Below are 24,645 nucleotides of genomic sequence, written 5' to 3'. Positions count from 1 at the left end.
GCCCAGACCAGTGCCAGACTGGTCGCTAGCTCTCTCCCATCCTGCCCCCTCACCGTCTGCCTCATCTCTTAACAAAAATCTTCCTCTAGTCACACTCTGATCACATCCCTCCCTGGCTCTGAAATCTTCTGGATTTCACAGAGGGACATCAGCTTCCCACCCCTACACCCACCCCCCAACCTAGCCTTTCCCTGCCCCTCCATCTGCTCACCCACCCCTCCATCTGCTCTCCATCACCTTCCTGTTTGGAGATGCTTGTTCCTGGTTCTAGAGCTTTCTACTCTCTACCCTCTCCATGGATCCAAATACTCCCCAGGCCTTCAAGGCTCAGCTCAAAGTTCACTGCTCCTGGAAGCCTGTCTTAGATGTTCTGCCCAGATCTCCCTTTTCTCTGCACTTGAAGTAGAACCACGCCTGTGCTTCTTGGAAGGTCTCACAATGTCAGGTTTCTCCTGCCTGTGCAGGAGCTGAAAATGTGCTTACTGGTGGATAACGGCAGTCAAAAGATCGTTGTTACATATCTCAAGGGCTCCATGTCACTCCCCTGGTCACAGCTGCATACCCTCACTCCAGCCTCCGTGTTCTAGGTCCAACCCGTGTCCCCTGAGACCACTGGGCTCTCAAGGTCACCCACGGCCAGCCCTCTGGCAAGCCAGCAGGCCTCTCAAGCACTTCCCTGCGGCAGCAGGCCCTGCAGATGGGCATCCTGGGCCGAGCAGCCAATGTCAGCCAGCAGACAGGAGGGTGAGAACATCAGGCTGGAGGTTCGGGCGTGCGTGTCCTTCTCTGCCAGGGCACTCTCTAATGGAGAGTGGGAGGGAGAGGGGGTGGCAGGCGGCGGAGGGTACGGCCCCTGCAGCACGCAGAGTTCTGCCTGGCAGGGACTCAGCATCCTTCCACAGAGCTGGCCCGACCACACTGGCATTTTCTCCTATTCTCTCCCTTGCCTCAGCGGCGCTTCCTGGCTTTGCCTCTCACTCCGGGATCCCTGACTGGCAGGATTCCCCCGCGAGAGCCTGCCCCCGCCACTTGTGCATCCGATTCTTGCAGCCCGTTCCCTGGTGGGCATCAGTGGGGGGTGAGGGGGGGCACGGCATCAGAATGTCACTTGAGCTTCAGGGCACTGGGCAAACCACTTAAGCCCTCAGGACCTCAGTCTTTTCCTTCGTAAAATGGATTACCACCACCTCGGCCTGTTTGAGAGCACTAAAGGTCAAATGCCTGCCGGGAATTTTCAAGGGAGGGTAGAGGGTGGAGAAGCTTGTGCAAACATAGGTGTCCAGCAGGCAGGCGTTGTTAACCGCCTTTCCTGCGTCCAGCCTCTTGGTCTTGACTTTCTCCAGCCCAGCGCTCTCACTAGCAGGTCCACAGAAGGAGTGCAGCATCTCACCAAGAGAACTGAAAGTGGAAACAAAGGAAGAAAAAAAAAAGTGACCTACCTGGGTGCCATTGGCGTGAAAATGCAGGACCTTTACGTCTTATGGTTTGGGGCTTAGAGACTAGGCCACTCTGGGAGGTTAAAGGCATCCCATCAGTGAGTCTAGGCATGCCAATCCCTAGGGGCCAATGTCTCCCTGAAAATATGATTGTTGTTGCCAGATGAGCTCTGTTCAAATGTTCAGTGTGTAGAAACGGGCTTTTCGTGGGTGGACCGTGGTAGGCAGAGAGCAGTGCTTGTTTTGTGTCTGTAAAAGCCCCAGCCTCTGAAAACGAGGCTGGAGTCGCCCCTACCTGGTACTGTGCTGCCATCATCATGGTGAGGTCCTTAACAAGAAGCCCCTTCCTTTTGCTTCTGAAGGGCTCTTGCAGATGTACGTTTAAGCAGGCCTTGGCCATTTGGGTAGCAGCCTGGGTCGGTTGCAGGTATGAAAGACTAATAGCAAAGACAATTTATGTGGCATTTTCTGTGCCGGGCACTATGCTCGTCCTTTTATGCACGCTGTACTTTTCATCTTCCCTAAATCTTAAGGAGTTGGAACTATTATTACCCTCATTCTACAGATAGAGAAACAGAGGCTCAAGATGACCACCCAGCTAGCAAGTAGTGGAGGGCTGAACTGGGCTCTGTCTGCTTCCAGAACCTCACTGAGCATCCCAGAGGCAGGGCCAGGAGCCGAACTGTTTATACCCTGAGATTGTGGGGGAGGGGAAGTGGGAGGCCTCAAGGAGTCCCAGTTGAAAGGAAAGAAGGGCGTGGTGCTGGTTTGGAAGAACTCCACCCCTCTCCCTGAGCCAGGGCCAGACCCATGGACCAGAGGGTGGCCCACTGTCCCAGTTTGAGATTTTCCCAGTTTGACCCCTGAAATTCCCATGCCCTGGTTTGCCTGGGATGGCTGGTCGCCGTACCTGTGGTCTTTAATCATCCTCCAGACCAGCTGCAGAGGAGGCTGAGTGGCTCGGTGGAACCTTGTCAGGGCACAGCCAGGGAGGCCTTTGCAATTACATTAGCTTCTGGCGATGCTTGAGGGAGACTGGCCTTCCCCTCCCCTTCTGCTTCCTGTGGCTCCCTGGGATATAGTGATTCAGCAGCAAGCAAGAAGGAGGCTAGACTGTGACCTGCCAGAGAGGAATCACCGGCAGGGTGGGGGCTGTCAGTGCCAGCTCAGGGCAAGAATTGGAGCTAGGAGGGCCAGCGTAGGAGGGGATCTTGAGTTGTTAGGGGGCTGGACCCCAGCAGAAGGCCCTGAGGCCCTGCCCAGGGCAGCCGGAGGTGGGCGTGCCCTGCCTTCCCCCACCATGCCCCGGTATGTGAGGGATGGGGGAGTCCCAGCCATTGGATACCTATGCTGCTTCTCAGCATATTCAGCAGCTAAAAATATGAAACAGCTTTGCCCAACCAGACACCTGCAAGAGGTTCCATATTAGGGCCGTGCCTGCTCGGGCTGGAAGCCAGATGCTGTGTGAAGGATTCCAGTACCTGCCATTCCCACCGTTCAGTGACAGCCCGGCCACTCCGTTGACCCATGTGCTTCTCAGGCCCCTAGGACCTGGCGCTCCCCTTCCTTCCTTGCACGCACTGCTCCAGGGATGGCAGCGTTTAAGGATTTGAGCCCCAGAGCAAGGCCTGTGTTCTCAGTGCCCAATCCCAGCCTCACCTACCCACCCTGTGACCTTGAACAAGTTGTCTAGCCTCTCTAAGCTTTACTCTCCTCTCCTGCAAACCGGGAAGCCACACCTCCTATGCGGGGGGTCCACGTGGGAAGGGCTTATACTTTGGTTAAAGGACAGGCAGGCCGGGGATCTGTCTGGAAGCTTCTTTGGCCCTGCAAGCCCATTGTCCTTACTAAGCAGAAGTGTTTCTTAGTGGTGGCCGGGGTTGTGAGACAAGGGTACAGGAACTACAGTGCCCCTGATGCCACTCCTGCCTGTCAGGTTGTGGTGAAGGAGTAGAGCTCTTGGGCCAACGCTTGTCAGAGATGCAAACTGTGTGGTTGATTGGGATGGGACTCCACGTCTGAATTTATAACCAGCTCCCCGATGATCCTGTTGAATGACCAAGCTAAGTATTGCTGACCTGGGCATATGGTGCAGAAGAGGCACTTAGCACCTGTGAGTTATGTCCCCCTCCCACTCCCAAGCCTCAGTATGCTCCCCTGTCCCTGATCATGACCTGCCTATCTCCCCTCTTGGTGCTGTTGACAGGCTCTAAGAGAATCCTGGGCAGTGGGCAGCTGCACAAACAAGAGAGGAAGTAGGTGGCTATCACTGTGAGGAAGTCACCCCCTGTCCGGACTGCTGGCAGCCAGTGTATGGTCAGTGAGCCATTGTGGTCCCAGGGCCAGAGGTCTTCTCCTGCAGGACCAGCAGGAAAATAGTGGGGCAGGGAGGGACAGCTTCTGAGTGCCATCTGGTTGCTGCCCTTCTTCAGGCCTCCCGCACTCTGTAAAAAAGCCTGAGAAATGAATTCCTCCTTGGGAGTGGCAAGTCTACTAAGCAGAACATAGCCACCATATAATGCTCTCCTGACCCTCCCTGAGAATTCTCCCCACAGTTGAGCTTCAAGGGGCCCAGGCAGGCACTCTGGGACACGGTCTCTCCTGGTCTTCCCTTCTGCCCTAGGGAAATGAGCATGCCCGGACTGCCAGGTAGGGATTGGAGAGCAAATGGGAACTCCCCCACCTTCCTAACTCCTTTTAGAGGCAACAGATGCACACATCCTCCTCCACCCCACCCACCCTGTAGTTTTCATTCTTGCAGATAGGTGTATATACCATCGCTCTTCCCTAAGTTGGGCAGTCTTTGGCAGTGTCTGAACCTCTGTTTCTTCATCTGTAAAATGGGTGTGATAGAACCTTCTCTTAGTGTGGATGTGAGGACTAAAAGCATGGAATGCTAAGGAAATTCTCAAGCAAGATGGGCGGGTAGGGGGAATGTATCAGAAATGCAGGTTCCTTGGCCTCAGCCCCAGCCAGCATTCTGATTCACTGAGGTCTGAGCTCAAACTTTAGAAAACTTAGGAGCCTAGGAGAGGCAGGACCCCTTACTTATCCTTGGCTGTGTGGGCAAATCACTTTGGTGCTTAACAAACTCCCCAGAAGTTCAAGCTCCCCGCCTAGACCTCCAGAATCAGAATCTCAGGGAGTCTCCTTGAGGCTGACTGTCTTTCTTGTGAACCTGCTGTCCCTTTCTCTACGAAATCACCTCCTTCCAGCTGGCAAACCTAGCTGGCCAGTTCACTTAGACCAAAGTCCAGCAATTGGCATTTTCTTTGATCCCCCCAGGGAAAATAAAGGCATTTCCTCTAGTCTCCAGATAGATCCACAGCCAGCCTTGCCTGAACACTGAACAGAACCTCCAGCATCTCAGAGGCCTGAGAAGCTCCCCTGAGGATTGGTGAATGGAAGCGGTTGTGGGAGGGGCCAAAGGCTAGAGCAGGGGCAGGATTTGGGAGACTGCCCCATCCTGAGTCTGGGTTAATTCCTTGCTGGAGGGTGGGGCACGCCCCAGCCTGGGGTTAGTCCAGAGCAGATTATCAAAGGTTGGGAGGTGTTGAGTTATTGCCATTGACAAGATTTGAACCCAGTACTCAGAAGCTCAACTTCTATACCTATTATTTCTGACCTGGCAGTTACCCCTGCATTGTGCTGTGCCCTCACCCCTGCTGAATCTCCAGTTTCCCAGCCTGAGCCCTTAAGGAGAAAGACCTATCTGTTCAATATTCAGCCTACAGCCAATATATATCCACACCTACACCAGGCCCATGGGATGTAATGGGAGGAAGCAAGGCACAGTGTGACCTCAGGGAGCCTTGGGTCTAGGGCAGGGGCAGACTTTAATCAAAGGGCCATACAAATCTGTGGTTACGCAGAGGCCAGTAGGAGATGAGATGGGGAGGATGTTGAGGAAGACACGCTGAGGAGGTGACATTTCAGTCGTGACTTGAAGTCTGAGTGGGGATGAGCAAGCTGTGCAAAGAATTGGGAGGGGAAGCGGTCCCGTCTCCAGGAGAGAGGAGCAGGCTCCCAGCGCCCGCAGGGCCTGGCTTCCAGTGACCACCGTCCAGGGCCTCACTTTCCCTATTTACGAAGTGAGAACCTGGCCCGCCCTCCCCCACCCTCTGAGAAGCGGGAAGGTGCCCACCCAGCCCCTCCTGTCGGGCCGGCCGGGGGCGGGGCGGGGCGGGGCGGGGTCAAGGGTGCCGGAGGCGGGGTGGGGCGGGGCGGGGCGGGGCAGGCGGCTCGCGCCCGGGGCCGGGCTGGCGCGGGACCTGTGGGCAGGCGCGGGACCTGCGGGCAGGCGCGGCGCGCAGTGCGTGCGGCTGCGGAGCGCGCGGCTCGCGGGCCGCCAGGATCACATGAGCAGTGGCGCCGGGGACCGACAGCAGCCGGCCCGTGGGTGCCCTGCAGCCGCAGCGGCGCAGTCCCGCGTCTCTGCCCGGCCCTAACCATGTCTATCTGTTGTTGCTTCTTTTTCAGGGACTATGGCAGTTCCAAGAGGAAATCAGGTAAGGGAGCCTCCGGGCGTTTTTCTCTCCAACCTCCCCTCCTGCTTTGCGCTCGCGCGTCTCCGATCCTGCAGCTGACTTTCTGGGGGCTTGTCCTTGCCGCCCGCCCTGGTCCTGCGGGGCATGGGCTCCCTTCACCTGTCCCCCTCCCCAAACCGTGGCCCCTAAGCTCTCCGGTACTCGCACATTCTCCTCCCTCCGAATGCCTCAGGTTCTCCCGGGTTCTCCTTGTGGGAGTGGGGATAGGTGCATGGGGGATGTGGGGGTGTCTCGTGAAGGGCCCCCGCAATCCAGGCAGCCGGATCCTACCCGCTCTCCCCCCGGGGCTGCAGTGCCTATTGCTGAGCACTGCTTTGACTTCTCCCTGGGTGCTTCCCGTGGTGCGGTGGTGATGAGAGGGTTAACGGAGACGCAGGGTTTTCCCCGTGGGAAGGTGGGGTCCTGGACTGAAAAGGGGGTCGTACTTGAGTGACTACGAGTTTTTAACGCCTGCAACGCAAACCTTCCCTTCTTCCCCCAGCTCTGAGCTTGTTCTCCTTGCTGCAGGGGTGGGGGCTCTGGGTGGTCGCAGCAGAGGCCGGGATGGCAGGGAGCGGACCGGCCCTGGCATTGGGCTGACGCGTGCCAGGGCCCACAGAGAGTTTGTGAAGGGGGTGGGAATAAGAAAATCGGGGCAGGTCCTCGGACACTGTGCTGGACGCTGACCACTGGGGTCAGAGAAGGATTCTCCCTGGATGGAGGAGGCGGATTCTGCACCTGCCTAGGTGGGGGTGGCGCCTAGTTAATCGGGGGAGGGTGGTCCCTAGGTGTTAGGGCTGTGTTTGGCGGCTGGGCGGTGAGGGGGTGGGGGCGGCAGACTTGAGCTATCTGTGTTGGCATATGTGTTGCCGGTATGGGGGTGGTGAGTTATGGGGATGGGCAGCCATCTGGGGGTTCTGGCCCTCTGGGATGTGGGAGTATGTATAAACACGTGGCTGACGTTATTGGCTCCCATGGAGAGATACCTGTATTGAAATGCGTTGGCCAGTAGATGTCTTACACACAGTAGAGGTGTGTGTGCCCATGTGTGATGGATAGAATGTGAATAGGGGTAGGTGTAATTGTGTGGTGTGTGTGCCTCTGAGTATGGTTTAGCATGTTTTGTGTATGCAAGTGTTTGCTTCTATGTGTATTGGAACCAGAAAGGTTGTGTCCTGGTTTATGTATTGGGGGGCACATGTGTATGTGGGGTTGTGTGTACGTGTGTGGGTCTTCATAGTTGTGTGCTATTAGGGTGTGTTGGCTGGTAGGGTGCTTAGGTGTGTGTGCCAGTGTTTGGGGGTGTATCTGGTTAGAGTCTGCGTCCATGTGTGTGTACCTGTTTGGGAGGTGTCTGGTGTGGGACGAGATGTGTGTGTGCATGTACCTGTCAGCTGGGCAGGGGGTGCCTCGGGTATGCCCACCCCCTAGTGCAGGAGGGTATTTCCTGCGTGAATAGGAGGCTGAGGCCGCATTATGAACCGGAGGAATTGTATATGGCCTCCGCTGTCACTTGCAGTCAGAGCCCCAGGAGGGAGAACTGGGAAGGAGAGGCACACCTAGGATTGTGTTCTGTCATAGCCTGCTACCCGGGAAACTTGCCCTGGGCCTTAGAGCTGTAGCATACTGGTTGAGCCTGGGCTCCGATTTCGGCTCTGTGTGACCTTAGGCAAGTTTCAAAAACTCTCTGCCTCAGTTTCCTCATTTTCTTTGAACGAAGATGACAGTAGAATCTACCTCACACGTAAAAGATTAAACAAGTTCACGTGGAATAGTTTCTAGAACATAATAACTGCTATGCAAGTGTAAGTTTATCATCATCATCATCATTTTTGAAGCGCTGGGACGTTGGGCAAATCCCTTCTCTGGGCCTCAGCTTCCTGCTATAAAGTCAAGGGCTGGACTGGATAACCTCTCAGGTGCCCCCAACCTCCATCGCCAAAGCTCAGGTTCTGTGCTGCTTCCTAAATAAGACAGGGCCCCACCCAAGCTGCTTCACCCAGGGAGAGCCTCCCCCGGTTTCTCTGCCATCCACTCTCAAGCCAGGAAAAGGATGAGAGAAATTTAATTTACGTTGGCTTGCTTATGATAATGGCCACTTAGTGTCATGGTTAAAAGTTCTGGAGCCAGACAGGAGGAATGTCAAGTCTGACTTTTCTCCTCTGAGACTTTGGGCAGATTTCTTACCCTCTCTGTGCCTGTTTGCTCTTCTGTACATTGGGTACAATATTCATACCCACCTTATAGCAGTTAATTTTACGTGTCAATGGCAGGCCACGGTGTTTAGATATTTGGTGAAGCATTATTCTGGACGTTTCTGTCAAGGTGTTTGTTTTGGATGAGATGAAATCACTGGAGTTTGAGTAAAGCAGATCACCATCCATAATAGGGGTTGGCCTCATCCACTTAGTTGAAGAAAGACCTTAATAGAACAAAAGCTGACTTCTCCCGTAAAGAAGGAACTCTGCGACCAGACTGCCTTTGGACTTGAACTGTGATTCTTTCCTGAGTCTCCAGCCTACCAGCCCACCCCATCAGATTTTGGGCTCACCAAGCCTTCATGATCACTTGTGCCAATTCCTTAAAATAAATCTATTTTTCTCTCTATATATACACATCCTGTTCTGTTTCTCTGGAGAAACTAATACACACCTCATATGGTTATAATGAAGGTTGTGCACACTAACATATGTAAGCATGCTTAGAACATGGCCTGCAACCTAGAAAGCTCTCCCAGCGTGCTAGCTACGATTATTCCATGAGCATCTCCTATGGGCTGGCAACCTTGCGTATGTTTTCTCATTTGCTGCCCAGAGGCTCATTGCATGTGGGTGGTGGGATTCACGTTTTACTGGTGAGAAACAGGCTCTGAGAGGGTGGCCGCCCACAGTCTGTGGCAAAGTAAGGATCTGAGTCCCTATTCGGGGCTCCGCCCTACTCTGCATTGAAGCTCACGAAGCTTCGCAGAGTCACTCCAGCCAGCAGCACTTGCATAGAGAACGTGGTTGCTGTTCCCTGGCCATCACAGTTCACGTTTTAGTAACCAAAGCCCTAGCTCCTCCTTGGAGGGATCTCTTCTTGAGTGCAGAGCCAAGACTTGAAGCCAGGCCTGAGGAAGGTGGAGGCAACAGGACGAAAGTTTTCAGGCAGCTTATAGCCTCTTGGAGGAGGCAGGGCCGATGACCTCCAAACTGGCAGTGTAGCCCAGACTTCTCTCTGCTTTTCTTCCCTCCACTGAACCTGCTCCTGCCCACATCTTCCCCATCCCACCATCCACACTGATGCTCGAGCCCAGCATCAAGAAGTGGTTCTTGCACCCCCGCCTTTGTCTCCCCTGCCAACCCATCCTCCACCATCACACCCTGTTCGAAGCTCACTTCTCTTCAGGAAGACCCCAGTTTCCTCTTCAGCCTGTCTGCTTGCACCCTTGCCCTCTGCGTTCTCTACACCACAGCTAGAGTGAGCTCTTCAAAGCAAGTATCAAATCATGTGCTTTTCTGCTTAAATTGCCCCAAGGACTTTCCATCCCACCCAGAATAAACTCTTTATCCCAGCTGACAAAGCCCTGTGTGCTTAGCTCCTTGCCTGCTGTCCCACCCTAGGCTGGTACCCTCCTTTGCTCACCCACCCCCAACAGTCTCTGCTCAGCCGTACCAGTCACTTTCCATTCCTTAAATACAACAAGCTCGTTCTCTCCACACAACCTACACGCTTGCTCTTCCCTCTGCCTGGAATGCTGTTCCCTGATCTTTCACATAGCTGCCCGTTCTTAAAATTTCTGCTTGTCACCTCAGAGAAACCCCAGTTTTCCGGTGTTTAGCTGCCCCCTCAAATCACCTGGCGCATCACTGACCACATTCTAATTCTTTGTGGGTTTTCTTGTTTATTATTTGTGTCCCACCCCCTTGAGAGGGAAGCCATCGCTGCAGGGCTTGCATTAATAGCAGGTCCCCTGATGCTTGTTGAATGGGCCAAGGAGTTCATACGTGCATGAACGAACATTGTCGGTCAGGAAAGAGAGCTCATTGCAGCCTCATCAGGGGACATTATCTGGGAAGAGGAGTGTTTTTTCTGGTTGGGGGCAGAGAACAGGAAACTTTGGTAATCAAGAGACAGCACTTGTGCAAAGGAGGAACAGCAGGACCAAGCATGGCTTGTTTGGAGATCTTATTGAGCACCAGCTGTATGCCAAGTGCTGTGTAAGGTGTTGAGGTTACAGGGATGTGTCTTTCTGCCCTTGAGGAGTTTGCAAAGTGAAATAAGGCAGAAAAAGACAAATATATGACTTCACTCACATGTGGAATTTAAGATACAAAACAGATGAACATAAAGGAAGGGAAGCAAAAAAGATAAAAACAGGGAGGGAGACAAACCATAAGAGACTCTTAAATACAGAAAACAAACTAAGGGTTGCTGGCGGGGTGTTGGGTGGGGGGATGGGCTAAATGGGCAAGGGGCATTAAGGAGGACATTTGGGACGAGCACTGGGTATTATTTGTAAGTGATGAATCACTAAATTCTATTCCTGAAATCAGTATTATGCTATATGTTAACTAACTTGGATGTAAATTTTAAAAAATAATAATAAATATAAATAAATATTAAGGAGGGGAAAAAAAAACATCCTGTTAGAGGGAAACAAGGAAGTGACATGGTTTCCTGAGGAAGAGTCGTCCAGGCCAAGGGTACAGCCAGTACAAAGGCCCTGGGGTAGGAGTACGCTGGCCTGCTCCAGGCATGGTAGGGAGGTCTGTGGCTAGGGTGGAAGATAGTGGAGGACGAGGTGGTAGGAGGTGAGAGCAGAGAGGTGGCTGGGGCTGGGGGAAGCAGCCCAGTGCAAATAGGCCTTTGCAGGCCTTTTCAAGGGTTTTGACTTCTGCTGTAAGTGAGATGAAGAGCCATTAAGGGATTCTGAGGAGGGGGTGGAGGGGTGGGGCATGATCTGACTTAGATCTCAGAAGGATTCTTCTGCCTGGCGAGTGGAGGTGGACAAGGAGAGGAGATGGGTGAGAGGTCATGAGAATTCCAGCAGCAATGCAGGGGGAGATGCCCTCACCGTGGCTGGATTTTGATGATTGGGTGTGGGGCACGAGGGGTTCCTGTGGGTGCTGGGGAACACCGGTCAGTCCCACTTGCCAATCCTGTGGCCTTGGGCAGGTCCCTCCCAACACTGAGCTCAGCGGCCTCACTGTTCTGTTGTGTTGGTCGGGGTTCAACTAGAGAAACAAACCCAGGGGGAGCTATGTACCAGGAGATTTCTTGCAAGGAATTGGTCACACAGTAGTCGGGGCTCGCTTTGCAAGTCTGAGACCCAAGGCCAGCCTGGCGCCACGGTGCACAGGTGAAATTTCCTCCTCAGTGAAGCCTCAGCTCTGCCTGCAAGGCCTGATTGACTGAGCACTACCCCCCCACCCCAAGTTTTAGGACAATGTCCCTCAAAAGAAACTGTGTTTAGAGTTCTTCCCGTGGCTACGAGGTCCTCCCTTGTACGCATTCAATCCAGGGATGTTGACTGAGCACGCGGGCCTGAACTACAGTACAGGATGGTTTCAGATAATTCTTGGACTTCAGGAGCCTCAGTCCGGTGGAGGCAAGACTTATAAATAAATACACAGAAGGGAAGTGGGGTGTATGCCCGAGGCTGGAGTGGTCAGGGAGCATTTCAGAGGAGGTGATGTTGCTATGCGTTTTGAAGGAGGTATAGGGATTGGCTAGCATGACAACACTTGCCGTGGTTTTGGTTTTGTTTTTTAATATTTATTTTTGAGAGAGAGAGAGAGAGAGAGAGAGACCAAGTGTGAGCGGGGGAGGGGCAGAGAGAGGGGAAGACACAGAATCTGAAGCAGGCTCCAGGCTCTGAGCTGTCAGCACAGAGCCCGATGTGGGGCTCGAATTCATGAACCCTGAGATCATGACCTGAGAGCCAAAGTCGGACGCTCAACCGACTGAGCCACCTAGATGAACTTTGTCACATCTGCAAAACACCTTCCCCAGAAACACCTAGAGTCCTGTGTGGTGGGATAACTGGGAACTGTAGCCTAGCCAGGTTGACACATAAAACTGGCTGTCACACCTGTAAAGTGAAGGGGTTGTCAGAGCAGTCTCCTGTCCCAGAGTGCAGAGGAGGTGGTGCAGTGAAGGGCTTTGTGCAGAGGTCAAGGAGGTGGTGCAGTGAAGGGCTTTGTGCCTGGTGGGTAGGGAGGGCCTGTGGCTCGTGGTCGTGCTTGGCTTCCTGCAGGAGCTGAGAGGGGGCTGGAGCAGGCTCCCCAGAGCAGAGGGTCCTCTCAGACCTGAAAAAGATCCAATGCTCCCCTCCCATTTCTGGAAGCTGCATTTCTCCACAGCCCGGCTGCGGTGATCTGAGTTTCACCACCAGGGGGGGCAGGTGGCCGTGGATCCTGTGGTTTCCTCTTGGCCCGGCATTGGGGATGCTTGCTAGGCAGAGGGCCTGCAGCTACTTTAAACGCAAACGAGGTTACTCAAGAGTGTTTCAAGTTTGTTCTTTTGGGCACGTGTTGATATTCCTCCTGAAATCCTGTTTACTTTATACTTTTCCTTGGAAATGTGGCAAGTTCAGTCCGACTTCCATTTTACTGATATAAAATCTGCATTATTGGGCAAAGTTAATGATGTCAGTGTTACTCTGGGGTCATTGCATAGAAGCATGTTGCTTGAAGTTAAGAGTTTAGGTTTGGGGGTCAGACGTATGGGGTTTGAACCCCAGCCATGCCATGTGTTTGCTCTGTGGCTAGCAAGTTGCTTAACCTCAGATCCTCATGCCCTATAGTGAATATGGGGGATAAAATAGCGTCTTTCTCATTAAATGTAAGGATCATCGTAGCAGAGGTCCTGGCCCGAAGCAAACTCCCAAAGAGAGCGGCTGCCACTGTTATTGTTTTGAGTTTTGATAGATCCTGAAAGGAGGTGAGAAGTTGGTCTTACCTTTGATCCACGAGTTAAAAGACCCACTTGAAACATGTATTTTCCTTTTCCAAGCCCTAGGCCTGGCCTCAGAGGAGACAGAACCTAGACCCCGCCATTGCTGAGTATTCTGTACAGTTAAGAACATGGATTCTGGAACCAGAATGTGTAGCTTCATGTCCCAACTCTGTCAGCTGTGTGGTCTTAAGCAAGTCCTTAACTTCCCTGTGCCTCAGTTTCCTAGTCTGTGAAATGGGAATGATGATAGCACTTCATCCAATTGTCTGTGGCTTGAATACAACTACTACATATGAAATGTTAACTCCACAGACCGTGCTTCTCGCAGTCAACACTCACTGAGGGTTAAGCCATTTAAAGAAAAAAATTTTTAATGTTTATTTTTGAAGGAGAGAGAGAGAGACAGACAGACAGAGCATGAGCGGGGGAGGGCAGAGAAAGAAGGAGACACAGAATCCAAAGCAGACTCCAGGCTCCAGCTGTCAGCGCAGAGCCCAATGCTGGTCCCAAACTCACAAACTGTGAGACCATGACCTGAGCCAAAGTCGGCTTAATAGACTGAGCCACCCAGGCGCCCAAGCCATTTTTATTGTGAATAGGAAGCAGCACCACTGGTATCCAGCTGTCAAACAGGAGGGACCACTGGCCTTGCTGTTTTCCCTCCTCCAGAAGGAACCCCTCCCCGTCATATGGGAGAAGGTGGGGTGTGCACCATCTCATAATTGCTGGTAAATCTTGTAACAGCCTGGACAGGTGGTCTTGTCCTCATTTTATAGACCAGCAGAGGTAGGTTAAGGACCTTGCCCACGGTCACCTAGCCAGGTAGACACAGGATTTGAATCGGGCCCTCCTGATCCAAACCTCTTCCACTGAAGTCTGTTCCATCTTGAACAAAGACCCAAGGGATCCACAGGTGACCAGGACTTGGGCTCTGAAGGCCTCTAGCAGACTGGGATGGGGGCTGCCCCAAGAGAATACGCCTGAGGTATCTAGAGGGAACTTACTGGCCACAAGGGGAAAGGGGTTTTTTTTACAGGGTGTGACTAATATACTCCTCATTTGTTTTTGTATGAATTTGGTTTTTAATGAAGTAGATTTGCTTAAAGCATAATATTGGCTACTATGAAAAGTTTATCTACCCGCCTCCTGTAGAGGAAGCATCTAAGAGGGGCTGCTGTCTGTCCAAGGTGGGAGTGGGCAGAACTGGTCTGCTGGTCTCACACTGCCACCAAGCCCTGGAACTAGGCAGAGGTGTGAGCAGGGACATTATAAAGCAGAGAAAGTGGGTCTGTGAGGCCTCTGGGGCTGTCCTCCCCCCAGAGGAAGATCCCCGTAGGGCAAAGAGCAAGGCTGGGGCCTGATCTGCTCACCAGCCGCTCAGGAAGAGGGACAGAGTCACAGCAGACAGCAGCAGCTTTCCTTGAGGCTTTCATTTCTCTTAAGCGATTGCTGGTCCCTGGCCCCAGGCCCCATGGGAGCTCACGGTTCAGCTGAGGAAGGAGGATATTGTCAGGGACTCATCAGTGAATGCAAGACAGCATAGGTTGTGATCCACAAGCTGTGGGAGTCAACTAGAAGGGGGCAGGGCTAGACAAGATAAGAGAGGCCAGAGATGAGCAGAGGGGTGGGCAGGTGCCTCTGGTGGGAGGGCTGGGCATGAGCAAGGCCTTAAGAGGCTGGAATCAGGGTGAAGAATTTGAGGGAAGGAGAGGTGTCGAGCCTGACAGGAGTGGAAAGAGGGCTGGGGAAGGAGAGAACAGGAGAGGAGTCTGGAAAGGAAGCCTTGGAGGCTACATCAGCAAGACTTTTGAAAGCAATTTCCAAGGCTTTCTGGTCTGCCCGAGCCACCCATCCTCAGTGAGAAAGGCCCAGGCTGCTCGGAGAACACGGCCAAGATATTCCTGGCACCCTCCAGTGGACTGTTCCAAAAGTGAACGTGTCTCCTGAAGGCATCGCCTTCTGGCACATCTCACCCGGGCTGGTGTTTTTAAACAATTCTTATTTTCATGGCTCCGGGTCCTCCGCCTGATGTCAACCCTGGAGTTCAAAGCCAACTAATTGTAAATGAAAGGAGGCTGATTGATCTGGCAGCCCCACAGCCAGCCCATGTGGCAGTGATGGGATGGGGAAAGTGAACATGCTGCTCACGTGTGTCTGTGCTGCCACTCCCCCAGCCAGAGTCAGCGTGGCCCTGCTGCCCCACTGGCCTGGACATGAAGCATAGTTAGGCGGGCACACGTGGAGGGCTCCTGGCGTCACCTGCCTCACCCCCTGCTAGCTTTGATTCCCTCTGCCCTGCTGTTCTCTCTGCCCCTCGCTCTTGTCTCCCAGCTTCCTCTACCAGGAAAGCAGGAAGACGGTCTGCAAACGAACAGCACGTACAAAGGCCGGAGGTGTGCACAGAGTCCTTGGCCTGCTCATTGAAGTACCAGTCCCCAGGCCCTGTCCAGATCTGCTGAGTCAGCATCTCCAGGGGTGGTGCCTGGGAATGTGCAGGTTTGATGGGCTCTCCGGGGATTCTGAGATCGAGCCAGAGTTGAATTTGAGATGGGTCATCCTCGTGGGTTGATGGCAGTGTTGGGGGTAGACAGGCATTGAGTCTGCACAAGCATTGGTGTCCTCGTGGTGCACTGTGACTGGACGGGGCTGCGCCTGGAAGATGCACTCAGTTGTCTACCAAGTTGGGGCAGAGGGTGGGCCACCAAGGGAAAGGGGGACCCGTCCGAGGACAGAGAACCGTGGCCCAGCAGTCAGGGCTGGGAGAATGGCTAAGGGGCCTGCCCAAGCCCTGAATTCCCTCCTGGCCTCATCAGGAGGCAGTGACGAGACTCCGTCTGCCTTTTATTTCCACAAGGTTGTCTTCTTGGGGGTAGGAAACACCCACGTTGTGGTCCAGCAGAGAAATGCTTCCCACCATAGCCGTCAGCCAGAAAATAATGTGCTCCTCGCTTCGGCTTTTGGTTTATAGACATGTGACAAAAGAGGCAGCATTTCCAGTAATGATGAAGCCAGTGGAAAAACAAAGATTTGGGGGAAATGTGCATTACTTATTGTTTTAGCACCTTTTTCTGATCTAAAGTTACTTTGTTTAGAAACAGAAATGTGGCGTGTGTAACTTTGTTGGCTCGTGGCATTTTTATAATTGGTCAGTTCTGAAATGTGAAGACAAAGGAAAATTTTCCAAAGTTTCAGTAAAAATTAGACGTTTGCAGGGGGGAACAAAGTGTTTTTCCCTGAATCTCTCTGCTTTGCCCCTGGATCTAGTCATTGCCACAACATGCCCTGGTATGTTGATGTATGAACATCATATGAAGGTATGAAGATGTATTTGCTAATGTTAGAACTGGAGTTGTGCACTGAGGGAGGAAACCAGGTGGTGTCAAAGTCTCTTCTCTTCCCTCCCCTCCCCTCCCCTCCCCTCCCCTTAACTTCCTTGTGCTCAGAATGAAGAGTGGTCACCTCCTGGCGATCCTTCCCCCTGACACTGCTTCTCGCTAATGGGTGCAGCATTGTAGGAGACCCCATTGGTGTCTGGGGGCTGGAGTGTTGGATCCGGGTCAAGATTGGGTGCCTAACTGTTTCCGGCAGGAGGGTGAGGTCCTTACAAAGCTGTGATAACAGACCAATGACAAGAGACCAAACTAAGACTGTCTTTTGTGCATTGGTGGTGGCCCCCTGGGGAAAGCTTGCAAACATGCAGATTTTCACACCCCTTGCGGCAGATCTTTCAGAATGGGACAAGTTCTTCTGGTCTGTCAGCTCCCCTGCCCTGCACCATCCCTCCCTGGAGCCTTTTAATGCCAAGAGCCCTTCATCCGTTCGCACTTGCATTTGATCACAGGGTTGTGATGAAGGAGGGCTCTTTCCTAAGCTGCTTCCATGACCTCGGTTGCTCTCTGCTCTAAGTGCACAGCTTAGTCACCAGTGGCAGCTCTCCGCTGGGTAGGGGGAGAGCCCTTAAAGGCTAAATTGATAGGAAGTAGGTTTCTGAGTGGATGCTGGTCCTAGACTTCCCAGCTAGGATGAGATGGTTCCTGCCATACCCATAGCAGACCTCACTGGCTCTGCCACGGCTGCCTTGTAGATTTCTCCCACGAACACCTGAGCACCTCTCTCCCAGGCCCTGCAGTAGAAGTCAGGGGATAGCAAGATGGAAAGGATGAGGTCCTTGTCCTCAGGACTGTCAGTTGGGTGCAGGAGGTAGGAGAGTAAAGAGCAGTTCTGATACAACATCCAAGTGTTGTGATGGAGGTGGGGCAGAGTGAGAGGGAGCCTCCCCTTGGGAGGCACACAGCCCTGCCTGGGGGTGCCGAGCAAGGCTTTCCACCCCGGGTTCTCTGAGGTTTGTAAATGAGTCAGCCTGGAAAAGAGGGAGAGAGGCCGCACAGAGGACATCTGGCCAGCCTCGGCATCAGCAGAGCCACGTCTTCTGTCATCCACGTGCCCGCAGTGCCTACTGGGTGGTGCTACTTCAGAGATGCTGTTGCAAATGGCCGCTCACTTGCTAAAGTTGTTGAAGCTTAAAAAGTTCCAGTTATAAAATTAGTCCTTTTCCCTGGGCTGGGGAGAATTTGCCCTAAGAGCCTCCTCTGACCCTTTCCTTATCAGGAGGACTCTAGCTTCCAGCTGCCCCCTGGGGGACACATGTCCTTGCCTGTGAAAGGAGCATGAATCTGGATTCCATACAGTTCCAGGGCCATGCCTGCCCTAGCCGGGTGCCCGGCACCAAATATCCGACTGACATCTCCACTGGGGAAGGAATATCCAGCCAGCGAGTCCCCCTGGCGGTTTGGTGATTGCCCATGACTGACAGGACAGAGAAAGAGCAGCCCTTTCATACCACAAGTGAAGACCAGGGGGACCCAGAGGATGGTCCCGTTTTCCCACACTTCCATAATGAGCCAGGACAGGGCCCTCTGAGCACCGATCTCCTTCCTGACTTTCCCTGGGGGTAGAAGGTCAGCGTTCAGCACAGATCCTGAGCTCTGATGCCAAAGGGTTAACTCTGTGCTCCCCGGAGAGCTCACACACTCCTGACCGCTGTCCTCTTGGCCCTCCCAGTTGTGCCTTCTGGGAATAGCCTGGTCACGTGTGAGCCAGATGTGGGGATTTCCCAAGCAGTGATGTGTGCGCAGGCACACAGGCACACACATCCACGCACGCGCGTATGCACACACTGCTCTGTTGACGTGGCATCTGAGAGCTCGGGGGATTGGTCCAGACCCATGCAGAGCACGAGACAGATGGGGGTGAGGAGAGGCCCAGGGGTTCCTGGCACATACCGTGGGGGGCTGCTCCAAGCCCTGCTGAGCCTGCTCCCAGCAGACATTATAGATAAGCCAATTCTTGCTCAGACGCCTGTTTCCTGCAACATCCATCTTGCCATAGACCATATTGGTTATGGATACATTTTTAAAATAATCTCTTTGAAGGGCTTTACAGCAGATGCTGGACCAGAGCCTTTTAGGGATGTTCTGCCGGGCCTGGGGGAGGTGGAGTGAGGGGACGCCTTTCCATGAGCCTCTCTGCCTAGCACGAGCTAGGCTCAGGGTCTTGAGAAGGCCTATTTGTGGCTCAGAAGGCAAAACCTGGACTAGAGAATATGCAGGGCCCTGGGTGCCAAGAAGACCGCAGGTCAGTGAGGTAAGCTGGGCCTCCGTTTCCCCACAAAGCCCTTGGGACTGAGTGCAGTGAGTGTGCACCCTTCCATCAGCCACTCAAGACTTACTGGCACTACCTACAGTGTTCAGGGTGCTGCAAGGATGCTGACCAGGATAAGAGCCTGAAGGAACTTCAGATGTGATTGGAGAGACTCATAACAAATTGTGGTTAAGCACCTACTGTGTGCCAGATACTTGCTAGGACCGTAGCACTGGGCAGATATTCTGGAGCCAGCTGACACGGTCAGTGAACATTACAGAGATCCTTCCCAGGGCAAGATGAGGGAGGCTGGCACCCCTTAGAAAGTGGGTTATCCTCAGTCTCAGTTCAGGCGTCAACTCTGCCTTGGCCCCCAGCCCCTCATCCCCACCCATGTCCCGCTGCAGTCGATGGCAGTGTCCAGCCACATGTCAGCTGCAGCCTTGTGAGTCTTACCCCAGAGGGGGTTCTCATTATAGATGTGAGGCCTTCAGGACTCTTTCCTGCTGCATCGCCCCCCACAGACCTCCACCTGGGGTGCACCCTGCTGTGTCTGGCCTCCGCCTGCCCTGCACTTGGCTCTCTGCAGCCTCAGGGAATGAGGAGACACTTGAAGGGCAGCCCTGGCAGTGCCAGGCAGCTACACTGCCTCCCTCCCAAACCCACATGACTCCTGATGCAAACAGGAACGCCTGGGTAAATATTCGTGCCCCTGTGCCCCGCCAAGCTTGGAGACAGATGGTGGAGAGTCGGTTTGTCATAGCCAAGGGCGCCCTACTGTGCGCGTGGCAGATGCTCATTAAATAGTCAGCAGTTGGGGCACCTGGGTGGTTCAGTCAGTTAAGCGTCCAACTTCAGCTCAGGTCACGATCTTGCAGTCTGTGAGTTTGAGTCCCGCGTTGGGCTCTGTGCCGACAGCTCGGAGCCTGGAGCCTGCTTCGGATTCTGTGTCTCCTTCTCTCTCTCTGCCCCTCCCCTGCTCTCTCTCTCTCTCAAAAATGAATAAACGTTAAAAAAAAACCTAATAACCTGATCATCTGAAAGCAAGAGTCCAGTCTGGAGGAAACAAGACATTGCACTTTTTGTAGCCCTGGGAATATTGGTCCTGAGTCCCTTGCTGCTGATCTCCATTACTCACTCATGGCTCTTATGGAGACTGAGCCAGGGAGACAGACGGGCTCCAGGGCTGGGGGGCTGGGAACCAGCAGCTGCTCACCTCATCCTGCACTGCTGGCCCTTGTCTCTGCTCCCGCCTCATCCTCACAGATCCTGGCTTTGGCTGGGGGAGCCGGTGGGTGGGGCAACGGGAGGGGGATATCCCAGTAGGTGGGAGAGGACCACCAAGGCAGACCACCCCAGGGAGTGGGGAGGTGGCTGGGATCCTGGAACTCTGAACAGTGTTAAGTTTGTCTCTTTTCTGCACACCACCACCCCAGCATGGGGAGAGGTGAGAACCTGAGAACTGAGGGGGAGACCGCAACCCAAGGGGATGCCGTGGGGTCGAGCAGCAGCTGCTGGGAGTGGGGCTCAGAACCCCGCCAGCCTCCCCCCCACCCCAGCACCCCTCTGTCCACCCACGGCTCTTCTGACTAACCATGGCACCTGTCTTTCACCAGGACGCTTTGGGTCTTTTCAACAGGATGGAGGGGCAGCCCTCCCCACCGCCACCACCTCCCAGAGGCATCTGTGGCCCCTCTGCCCACACCCACTAGGGCTAGGCTGTCTCTGCTGGCCCCAGACGTGGCCTAGGCGGGCGCCCTTGGACTTAGTCCCTGAGGGACTGTGGAATGGCTCCAGGTCCAGCCCGGCCCCCACCCTACCCCGTTCCCCACCTGAGGAGGGAAACTGACTGTTCTCTGACTGCATAGTTCAGCGGCCTGTGGGCCAGTAGTACATTCCTGCCCTGGGTTGGGCTGCCCCCACGCAGACTCTGGATTCTGGGAAAGACAACTCCTGGAGAAGGAGGCAGACCCCTTCTGATTGAGACCAAAATGAATAGGAATAATGGCTGCATGTGCAAAGGAAAGCCCAACAGAAATAATGAGCCATTGGCCAATGGCTGGGGAGAATCCAGAGAATGAAGTCCCCTGTTTTAGGCCGCTTTGTTCCCAGTTCCCAGCCAGCCTGCCTGGGCTTGAGTCTGGCTCAAGTCTTGCTGTGGGCCCTTGGGAAGAACCTCACATTTTGCATCTGTAAGTTACAGATTGCTGTGAGGATTAAATTAGTGCTCAGAAAATGTCTAGCCAGTGCCTAGCATGAGTGTTAGAGAGTGGGAACTGGTAAGATTTCTCTAGCCCCCAGCCCTGCCACTCACTTGCTGTGTGTTCTTAGACAAATTTCTTTCCCTCTCTGGTCCTAAGTCCCCACATGCTTCTTCTAGCCTTTGGAATACCACCAGGAAGCCAGAGATGTTGGTGGGGAAGGGACCTGGAGACAGACAATGGCCAGTCTTCCCATTTAGCATTTGCCTTCTGTCTTCAAGATGATACGCGTCAGAAATCCAGCCCTACTAAATTTATTCTTGAGTATTTCTGTTTGTTCAGCTCAGAGTTCTTAGGGTCCCTTCTAAGCATGGGGCCCTGTGGGACACCCTGGATCACATGCACCTGAAGCTAGCCCCAGTTTGGAGGCTGGGAGAGTAGGAGGCAGGGCCAGGGGTCTGAGCTGTCTGTCGCATGACCCCTCACTGCTCCAGTCCAGGGGCATGATTTTTTTTTATGCTGCCGCTCACCCAGGATCCAGTCCTGGAGCTGACCACGTGAGCAGGAGCTCACACACCTTACAACTGTACACTTCCAAACTCACACCCACGTAGCTTTGGATTGCTATTCACATTTGAACTATTGCCGTTTTCTTTCTTAGCCGTCTTAATTCATGCCGTGCTTGTTTCCAGACGGCATTCCTATCGCTTTCACCGTCGTGCCTTGGTTTCTGCTGCTTGGAGCACAGCAACCTATTTCAGGCCCCCTAAAGTGGAGATATCACAGAGGCCAAAACGACTTCATTTTGTAAAGGACGCCTTTTTTGTGAAGGACTGTTAGCCCTGGAGGGCGGTTGTAAAGATCTGAGCTCTTCCATGCCTGTGAGCAGACAGCGCCTGGCCTCCAACAAGGGGTGTGTTCGCTCCTGGAAAGGTAGCATCTCCCACTACTACTGTTCGGTGGCAGAGTGAGCCGCTCTTGGGCCCTGGTTAGCTGATGGCCTGAAAGCAGTGGTTGAGCTTCCCGGTGGCTTAGTCAAAAAGGAAAAGAAACACGGAGCCTCTAGGAAACCCAAGAAATCCAGCCCTGTGCAAAGTTTGGTTGTATAAAAGGGGAGGAAAGACTGGGCTGCAGCTGATGTTAGAACCCAGTTGAAGGCTGCAGTGAGGGAAGAACAGCAGCAGAACTCCAGAAGAGGGAGGGGTCTGGAGGGCTCAAGCGCACTGACTGCCAAAGAATAAAAGGACGGGGGCGCACCTGGGTGGCTCAGTCGGTTGAGCAGCCGGCTTCGGCTCAGGTCATGATCTCACGGTTTGTGGGTTCAAGCCCTGCGTCGGGCTCTATGCTGACAGCTTAGAGCCTGGAGCTTGCTTCGAATTCTGTGTCTCCCTCTCTCTGCCCCTCCCCTGCTCATGCTCTGTCTCTCTCAAAAATAAATAAACATTAAAAAAAAAAATAAAAAAAGGACAGGGATGCTCATTCCATTCGAGGCCCCTGGTGGGGTCCCTGCTTCTCCTCCCCTCTCAGTGGAGGGCTGTGGATGCTGATGCAGTGGGTGACCCTGCCCTTGGCTGGCTCTCCCTCCCTGAGGAGTTTGGGTTGCTGGCCGCTCTCCTGTCTCTCCCACCTGGGCTCACAGCCCACTCTGGATTTATTAGCTTGGATGGGTGGGACTCGCTTTACACCAGGGAAGGATTCCTGGAAACAATGGTTTGAGACTCAATTTGGGCAAATTGAACCCACTTCTCACTGCTCTGGAGTTACTCAAGGTTAACCGTGCTAGGAACCCGTCACTTTCCTAACTTCACTCTATCCAGGTGTGTGTTTATGCAGTACTTGGGCCCGTGTGTGTGTGTTTGGGGCGGGGGATGGCAGAGCTTCCTTCAAGTCAGGGGCACCTGTGCTGTTGTTCTTTGGTTTCTCACAATCACCTGGACCTGACAAGAAGTAGGTTCAGTATCTAAGAAGTGTCCTTGGGTCACCGCATTTGGCCAGGACCTGCAGGCACCTGGTTTTCTCAGGGCCTGGATTCTTGCTGATCTGGGAGCATTATGGGATGGCCGAGGGAGCGACCCTGTCTCCCCACCTCCTGCCTCCCAGGCTCACACTGCTTTAGTCACCAGCTTGTCCCCATCACCCACTCCTGCTCTGCCCCAAGGGCCTTGTTCCTACCCCTCCAAAACCTTTCACAGGCATTAGGTCATTTCACTCTCAAAACAACCCTACAAAGAAGATGAGGAAAAGAGGCCCAGAGATAGGCCCACTGCCCCAGGATCAGTGAGCTGAGTGGCAGGGTAAGCACAAGAACCAAGATCTTAAAAGAATTCTTGTTTCTGTTCTCTGCCTTTTTGTTTCTTGAATTAGTTGCTTTTTTCCCTTGAGTTTCCATATATTGAGTGTTTAAGTGGTTTTCCCTGGAAAGGTGGTCGGTTTCTCTAGAAAGATTCGTTTCAGCTGTGGAGCAGTTGCATCATGGAGACTAACAGGTTTCTGCTAGAAGAGTCTAGAACATCACACAAGTGCCTTGGATATCGCCAGGCCCAAATGCTTGATTTTACAGCTGTAAGCGTTGAGGCCCAGAGAAGTCAAGCCACTTGCTCAAGGTCACAGAGCTGATTCTCAGCAAAGCCAGTTGTGCAGATTCCCAGTCTGGCGCCACTCACTTTCCACCGCCCCTGACCCTGCCCTGTAAGGCCCTTGGTTCTGTCACCAGGGGAGAGGGAGGGAGAGACAGTGGGAGGGCAGGAAGCGGTTGGTTTGTGTCGGTCACAGCTGCTCACTTGGCTGTGCCTGCCCCTTGCTCCCTCATCCCATCCCTCTGTCTCTGCTTTCCCAGCCCTGAGCCAGCAGCCTTGTCTGCCTCCTGGCTGGAGTCTCCTCTGTTCATTGTAAGGAGGCGGGGGTGGGGTGGGGGGGGGGTGTCCTTCCCACCCTGGGAGAGGGCTTGCTCGGGTGGGCTGGAGACAAGGCACTCCAAAGTGGGGAGAGATTTGGGGTGGGAGCAGCGGAACTGGATTAATTTTGCAGATCCAGGGGACTGGGAAATAAATCATGTTTTTAAAAAGACAGGCTTGTTTCTGGTCCATTTCCCATTTTCCTTTGGAGAGCAAAGGGAAGGCCTGCTTCTGGGGGGTGCTGGGGGTGGGCATGAGCTTGGGTTGTTCCACACTTAGCAGTGGGGCTCAGTTTCCAGAGGCTGAGGGATCTTTTCCTGTCTGCTCCCCACTCCCTGCCCAAATGCCCAAGCCCCAGGGCCTGGAAGGGCATCAGACCCTTCAAGACGATTACTGAAAAAATTACCCAAGCAGCAGAGACCTTATGTGCATGTAGTTTAGGTGGGCCAAGAGCCCCCACTTCTCCCGCCCGGGGTTTGGGGGTGCCCCCCGCCATTGACGAGGACAGCAGCAGCTCCCCTCATCTTCTAGTATGTGTGTTGGCACATCACTGCTCACAGGCCAAGCCCAGCCCGCCATGTCGTTTTTAAGTAAAGTTTTATTGGCACACAGCCCATTCAGTCTTCTACAGACTGTCAGGGGCTGCTTTTGTGCTGTAACAGCAAAGGTGAGTAATCTTGACAGAGACCACATGGCCCACAAAGCCTAAAATATTGACTCTGGCCCTTTACAGGAAGAGTGTTAACCCCCGTTCTAGCAAAACGAGCCTTCCTGGGTTCTCAAGGCCTGAGCCAAATAATTGCCCTTGGCTCACTGAAAGAGGTTAACATTTCCCGAAAGTTTTCCTTCTGACAGCCCAAAAGAAGCCAGAATGGAAGGTGTACAAGTAACAAGTGCAGCAGAGATGGGTAGAGATGTGGACCCTCTTAGCTGGGTTGGCACAGGGCTGAGTGGGGCCAGATGGGGCTGGAGTGGGCCTGGTGCTGGGCCTGCGGGGTGGTGAGGATGG

At 53.5% G+C, this 24,645-nt stretch overlaps 1 protein-coding gene across 1 annotated transcript in view; it reads left to right on the top strand.

The window, feature by feature from the left end:
- SH3PXD2A (SH3 and PX domains 2A) overlaps positions 1-24,645 on the top strand; it is a 235,716-nt gene that overhangs the window by 150,999 nt on the left and 60,072 nt on the right. Inside the window, 1 exon segment of the mRNA XM_042960172.1 lies at positions 5,916-5,944. Within this exon segment, the coding sequence (XP_042816106.1) occupies positions 5,916-5,944 (29 nt within the window).

Source organism: Panthera tigris, chromosome D2, assembly GCF_018350195.1.
Source record: "Panthera tigris isolate Pti1 chromosome D2, P.tigris_Pti1_mat1.1, whole genome shotgun sequence".
In the NCBI taxonomy this organism is placed as follows: Eukaryota; Metazoa; Chordata; class Mammalia; order Carnivora; family Felidae; genus Panthera; species Panthera tigris.
This window is presented reverse-complemented; position numbering and strand designations above follow the sequence as displayed.